The sequence below is a fragment of the Mustelus asterias genome, unplaced genomic scaffold (assembly GCF_964213995.1).
Source record: "Mustelus asterias unplaced genomic scaffold, sMusAst1.hap1.1 HAP1_SCAFFOLD_3892, whole genome shotgun sequence".
NCBI classification, from domain to species: Eukaryota; Metazoa; Chordata; class Chondrichthyes; order Carcharhiniformes; family Triakidae; genus Mustelus; species Mustelus asterias.
Genome location: NW_027593837.1, coordinates 546 through 7,500, shown reverse-complemented (window position 1 = coordinate 7,500; position 6,955 = coordinate 546). Strand labels below are relative to the sequence as shown.

The following is a 6,955-nucleotide window of genomic DNA, read 5'->3' as shown; positions in this document are numbered from 1 at the left end:
GAAGGAAAGGAGAGGGTGCAGAATGTAGTGTTACAGTCACAGCTCGGGGTGCAGAGAAAGATCAACTTAATGCGAGGTAGGTCCATTCAAAAGTCTGACAGCAGCAGCAGGGAAGAAGCTGTTCTCGAGTCGGTCGGTACGTGACCTCAGACTTTTGTATCTTATCCCCGATGGAAGAAGGTGGAAGAGAGAATGTCCGGGGTACAAAGAACAAAGAACAGTACAGCACAGGAAACAGGCCCTTCGGCCCTCCAAGCCTGTGCCGCTCCTTGGTCCAACTAGACCAATCGTTTGTATCCCTCCATTCCCAGGCTGCTCATGTGACTATCCAGGTAAGTCTTAAACGATGTCAGCGTGCCTGCCTCCACCACCCTACTTGGCAGCGCATTCCAGGCCCCCACCACCCTCTGTGTAAAAAACGTCCCTCTGATGTCTGAGTTATACCTCGCCCCTCTCACCTTGAGCCCGTGACCCCTTGTGATCGTCACCTCCGACCTGGGAAAAAGCTTCCCACTGTTCACCCTATCTATACCCTTCATAGTCTTGTATACCTCTATTAGGTCTCCCCTCATTCTCCGTCTTTCCAGGGAGAACAACCCCGGTCTACCCAATCTCTCCTCATAGCTAAGACCCTCCATACCAGGCAACATCCTGGTAAACCTTCTCTGCACTGTGCGTGGGGGGTCCTTGATTACGCTGGCTGCTTTTCCCCGAGGCAGCGGGAAGTGTAGACAGAGTCAATGGATGGGAGGCTGGTTTGCGTGATGGGACTGGGCTACATTCACGACCCTTTGTAGTTCCTTGCGGTCTTGGGCAGAGCAGGAGCCCCAGACCAAGCTGTGATACATCCGGGAAGGATGCTTTCTCTGCTGTTGCGAAGTTTCTTACTGTGCCCTCCCAATCCAATGCGGGCATCAACACATCATTAATCCAGGAACTCTGCTAACGTCCTGGGCAACCCAGGTTCGAATCCCGCCACGGCAGAGGGTGGAATTTGAATTCAATTTAAAAAAATATCTGGGATTAAGAATCTACCATTGTCGATTGTCGGACAAACCCTTTAGGGTGATCAAGAAGGCAAATGGGATGTTGGCCTATATCGCGAGGGGGATAGAATATAAAAGCAGGGATGTCTTGATGCACCTGTACAGGGCATTGGTGAGGCCGCAGCTGGAATACTGTGTGCAGTATTGGTCCCCTTATATGAGGAAGGATATATTGGCATTGGAGGGAGTGCAGAGAAGGTTCACCAGGTTGATACCGGAGATGAGGGGTTTGGATTATGAGGAGAGGCTGAGGAGATTGGGTTTGTACTCGTTGGAGTTTAGAAGGATGAGGGGGGATCTTATGGAGACTTATAAGATAATGCGGGGGCTGGATAGGGTGGAGGCGGAGAGATTCTTTCCACTTAGTAAGGAAGTTAAAACTAGAGGACACACAGCCTCAAAATAAAGGGGGGTCGGTTTAAGACAGAGTTGAGGAAGAACTTCTTCTCTCAGAGGGTGGTGAATCTCTGGAATTCTCTGCCCACTGAGGTGGTGGAGGCTACCTCGCTGAATATGTTCAAAGCGCGGATGGATGGATTCCTGATCGGTTAGGGAATTAGGGGTTATAGGGATCAGGCGGGTAAGTGGAACTGATTCGCTTCAGATCAGCCATGATCTTATTGAATGGCGGGGCAGGCTCGAGGGGCTAGATGGCCTACTCCTGCTCCTATTTCTTATGTTCTTATGGAAGGAAATCTGCCGTCCTTTCCCTGGTCTGGCCTACACGTGACTCCAGAGCCACGAATGAAGAGAGAAAACACACCAGAAGACCTCATTGCTGCAACGTGTGAGTGTGCAGTGTGGTTGGCTCTCAACCGTCCTCCAAGGGGCAACTGGGGATGGGGCAATGAGTGCTGGACAGCCGGCGACACCCGTGTCCCACGAATGAATAAGAGACAAAAAATGCTCACCTCTTCCCACACGAGAGACCGTTGAACTTGCAGTCGTAGACAAAATCGCCGATTTGGTCTCCTTGACGCGTTCCCAGGGCATCAGGGACTTGAGCCATGACATTGACGTAGTGAAAGGTATACCACTCGCGTACAGCATCCACACCAGAGGAATGCCAGTTGTAGAAACAGTCCTCCCCGCTCACATTGCACTGGAAAAGAATCGGTGGGGAGGTGGTGTGGGTTGAGGGAGACAGGATGGGTGGGGGGTTAGAGACACTTAAGTTCAGACAGAGCGGGGACGTGGGGAAGGGGAACCCGTCAGGGTATAGACCGGTTGGCGACTCAGGCGGAGAGATGGCACTGAAAGTGGCAACGCAGGTGGAGAAGGTAGTCAAGAAGGCATACGGCATGCTTGCCTTCATCGGCCGGGGTATTGAGTTTAAACATTGGCAAGTCATGTTGCAGCTTTATAGAACGTTAGTTAGGCCGCACTTGGAATATAGTGTTCAATTCTGGTCGCCACACTACCAGAAGGATGTGGAGGCTTTGGAGAGGGTACGGAAAAGATTTACCAGGATGTTGCCTGGTTTGGAGGGCATTAGAGTCATAGCGGTTTACAGCATGGAAACAGGCCCTTCGGCCCAACTTGTCCATGCCGCCCTTATTTTTTCAACCACGAAGCTAGTCCCAATTGCCCGCATTTGGCCCATATCCCTCTATACCCATCGTACCCATGTAACTGTCTAAATGCTTTTTAAAAGACAAAATTGTACCCGCCTCTACTACTGCCTCTGGCAGCTCGTTCCAGACACTCACCACCCTCTGTGTGAAAAAATTGCCCCTCTGGACCTTTTTGTATCTATCCCCTCTCACCTTAAACCTATGCCCTCTAGTTTTAGACTCCCCTACCTTTGGGAAAAGATGTTGACTATCTCGCTGATCTGTGCCCCTCATTATTTTATAGACCTCTATAAGATCACCCCTCAGCCTCCTACGCTCCAGAGAAAAAAGTCCCAGTCTATCCAGCCTCTCCTTATAACTCAATCCATCAAGTCCCGGTTGCATCCTAGTAAATCTTTTCTGCACTCTTTCTAGTTTAATACTATCCTTTCTATAATAGGGTGACCAGAACTGTACACAGTATTCCAAGTGTGGCCTCACCAATGTCTTGTACAACTTCAACAAGACGTCCCAACTCCTGTATTCAATGTTCTGACCGATGAAACCAAGCATGCCGAATGCCTTCTTCACCACTCTGTCCACCTGTGACTCCACTTTCAAGGAGCTATGAACCTGTACCCCTAGATCTCTTTGTTCTGTAACTCTCCCCAACGCCCTACCATTAACTGAGTAAGTCCTGCCCTGGTTCAATCTACCAAAATGCATCACCTCACATTTATCTAAATTAAACTATATCTAACTCAATTAAACTAAGTTAGCTATGAGGAGAGGTTGGAGAAACTTGGTTTGTTCTCACTGGAACGACGGACGTCGAGGGGCGACCTGGTAGAAGTCTACAAGATTATGAGAGACAGAGTGGACAGTCAGATAGTCTCTGTCTCTCTCTGTCACTCTGTCTCCCATCTCTTTGTCACTCTTTGTCCCTCTCTCCCTGTCTCTCTCTCTCTGTCTCCCTCTCTGCCTTTCTATCTTTCTGTCTCTCTTTCTCGCTGTCTCTCTCTCGCTCTGTCTCTCTCTCTGTCTCTCTCCCTCACTCTGTCTCTCTCTCTTGCTCTCTCTGCCTCTCTCACGCTCTGTTTTTCTCTCTCTGTTTCTCTCTCTCGCTCTGTCTCTCTCTCATTCTGTCTCTCTCTGTCTCTCTCTCTTTCTGTCTCTCTCTCTGTCTCTCTCTCTCTGTCTCTCTCTCTCTGTCTCTCTCTCTCTGTCTCTCTCTCTGTTTCTCTCTCTCTGTTTCTCTCTCTCATGCTCTGTCCCTCTACCTCTCTGTCTATCTCTCACGCTCTGTCTCTCTCTCTCTCGCTCTGTCTCTCTCTCTCTCTGTCTCTGTATCTCACTCTCTCTCTCTGTATCTCTCTCTCTCTGTATCTCTCTCTGTCTCTCTCTCTCTCTGACTCTCTCTCTCTGACTCTCTCTCTCTGACTCTCTCTCTCTGACTCTCTCTCTCTGACTCTCTCTCTCTGACTCTCTCTCTCTGACTCTCTCTCTCTGACTCTCTCTCTGACTCTCTCTCTCTGACTCTCTCTCTCAGACTCTCTCTGACTCTCTCTCTCTGACTCTCTCTCTCTGACTCTCTCTCTCTGACTCTCTCTCTCTGACTCTCTCTCTCAGACTCTCTCTGACTCTCTCTCTCTGACTCTCTCTCTCTGACTCTCTGACTCTCTCTCTCTCTCTGTATCTCTCTCTCTGTATCTCTCTCTCTCTCACTGCATCTTTCTCTCTGTCTGTCTCTCTTCCTCTCTCGGTAAGTTTACAAGATTATGAGGGGCATGGACAGAGTGGATAGTCAGAAGCTTTTTCCCCCCAGGGTGGAAGAGTCAATTACGAGGGGGCACAGGTTTAAGGTGCGAGGGGCAATGTTTAAAGGAGATGTACGAGGCAGATTTTTTACACAGAGGGTGGTGGGTGCCTGGAACTCGCTGCCGGGGGGAGGGAGTGGAAGCGGATACGGTAGTGACTTTTAAGGGGCGTCTTGACAAATACATGAATAGGATGGGAATAGAGGGATATGGTCCCCGGAAGGGTCGGGGGTTTTAGTTCAGTCGGGGGCAGCATGGTCGGTGCAGACTTGGAGGGGCCGAAGGGCCCTGTTCCTGTGCTGTAATATTCTTTGTTCTGTGTTGGGGGTCGGGGGGGGTCGGGAAAATAAATCAGAAACAGCGCCGCCCCACCCAGTCGAATAGCCGATCGAAGGTTTCACCCCTGCGGGCAAAGTGATGTCGCAATTCCTCTCCCGGGTCACCCTCCCTGCTTCTCCCCGCCTACCTGCCCGCCCGCCTGAACTTCCTACTACAACCCCCCCCCCCCGCCCCTCCTCCCCCCCCCCCCCCTGCCCCCCCACCCCCACACCGAACCTGACTCACCAACTTGAAGCCAATCTTCCAGGAGCTGTTGCGGACGAGAGGTGGGTTGTGAAGCTGCCAGGGGCTCAGGCCGGCCCGTCTCCCGGTGATCTCCAGGCCGCGACGCCTCCCCGGGTCGATCAGCCGCAGCCCCAGCCGGTTGGGGAAGGCCGCCCGGCGGCGGGCCGAAGGGGGAGGGGGGCGCCCTCCCTCCCGGGGAGGGGGTCGGTAGCCGTAGAGGGCGTAGAGGGCGTCCTGAGTGAGCAGGTCCAGTTCGGACAACTCAGAGCGAACGACGTCGTAACTGTGCGGGGACAGGGAGAGAGAGGGAGATCGAATCAAAACCCACAGGACTGTGGAGAGGGAGCTTTACTCTGTATCTAACCCCGTGCTGTACCTGTCCTGGGTGTGTTTGATGGGGGACAGTGTAGAGGGAGCTTTACTCTGTATCTAACCCCGTGCTGTACCTGTCCTGGGAGTGTTTGATGGGGGACAGTGTAGAGGGAGCTTTACTCTGTATCTAACCCCGTGCTGTACCTGTCCTGGGAGTGTTTGATGGGGACAGTGGAGAGGGAGCTTTACTCTGTATCTAACCCCGTGCTGTACCTGTCCTGGGAGTGTTTGATGGGGGACTGTGTAGAGGGAGCTTTACTCTGGATCTAACCCCGTGCTGTACCTGTCCTGGGAGTGTTTGATGGGGACAGTGTAGAGGGAGCTTTACTCTGTATCTAACCCCGTGCTGTACCTGTCCTGGGTGTGTTTGATGGGGACAGTGTAGAGGGAGCTTTACTCTGTATCTAACCCCGTGCTGTACCTGTCCTGGGTGTGTTTGATGGGGACAGTGTAGAGGGAGCTTTACTCTGTATCTAACCCCGTGCTGTACCTGTCCTGGGAGTGTTTGATGGGGACAGTGTAGAGGGAGCTTTACTCTGTATCTAACCCCGTGCTGTACCTGTCCTGGGAGTGTTTGATGGGGGACAGTGTAGAGGGAGCTTTACTCTGTATCTAACCCCGTGCTATACCTGCCCTGGGAGTATTTGATGGGGACAGTGTAGAGGGAGCTTTACTCTGTATCTAACCCCGTGCTGTACCTGTCCTGGGAGTGTTTGATGGGGGACAGTGTAGAGGGAGCTTTACTCTGTATCTAACCCCGTGCTGTACCTGTCCTGGGAGTGTTTGATGGGGGACTGTGTAGAGGGAGCTTTACTCTGGATCTAACCCCGTGCTGTACCTGTCCTGGGAGTGTTTGATGGGGGACAGTGTAGAGGGAGCTTTACTCTGTATCTAACCCCGTGCTGTACCTGTCCTGGGAGTGTTTGATGGGGACAGTGTAGAGGGAGCTTTACTCTGTATCTAACCCCGTGCTGTACCTGTCCTGGGAATGTTTGATGGGGCACAGTGTAGAGGGAGCTTTACTCTGTATCTAACCCCGTGCTGTACCTGTCCTGGGAGTGTTTGATGGGGACAGTGTAGAGGGAGCTTTACTCTGTATCTAACCCCGTGCTGTACCTGTCCTGGGAGTGTTTGATGGGGACAGTGTAGAGGGAGCTTTACTCTGTATCTAACCCCGTGCTGTACCTGTCCGGGGAGTGTTTGATGGGGGACAGTGTAGAGGGAGCTTTACTCTGTATCTAACCCCGTGCTGTACCTGTCCGGGGAGTGTTTGATGGGGGACAGTGTAGAGGGAGCTTTACTCTGTATCTAACCCCGTGCTGTACCTGTCCTGGGAGTGTTTGATGGGGACAGTGTAGAGGGAGCTTTACTCTGTATCTAACCCCGTGCTGTACCTGTCCTGGGAGTGTTTGATGGGGGACAGTGTTGAGGGAGCTTTACTCTGTATCTAACCCCGTGCTGTACCTGTCCTGGGAGTGTTTGATGGGGACAGTGTAGAGGGAGCTTTACTCTGTATCTAACCCCGTGCTGTACCTGTCCTGGGTGTGTTTGATGGGGGACAGTGTAGAGGGAGCTTTACTCTGTATCTAACCCCGTGCTGTAC

At 52.0% G+C, this 6,955-nt stretch overlaps 1 protein-coding gene across 1 annotated transcript in view; it reads right to left on the bottom strand.

Annotated features, from left to right (window-relative positions):
- Nucleotides 1–5,361, bottom strand: part of LOC144490836 (epithelial sodium channel subunit alpha-like) — a gene marked incomplete at both ends in the record, with an annotated part of 24,027 nt that extends 18,666 nt beyond the window's left edge. The window contains 3 exon segments of the mRNA XM_078208532.1: nucleotides 1,958–2,148; nucleotides 4,981–5,283; nucleotides 5,285–5,361. Coding sequence (XP_078064658.1) covers nucleotides 1,958–2,148; nucleotides 4,981–5,283; nucleotides 5,285–5,361 — 571 coding nt within the window.
- Between the last annotated feature and the right edge of the window lie 1,594 nt (nucleotides 5,362–6,955).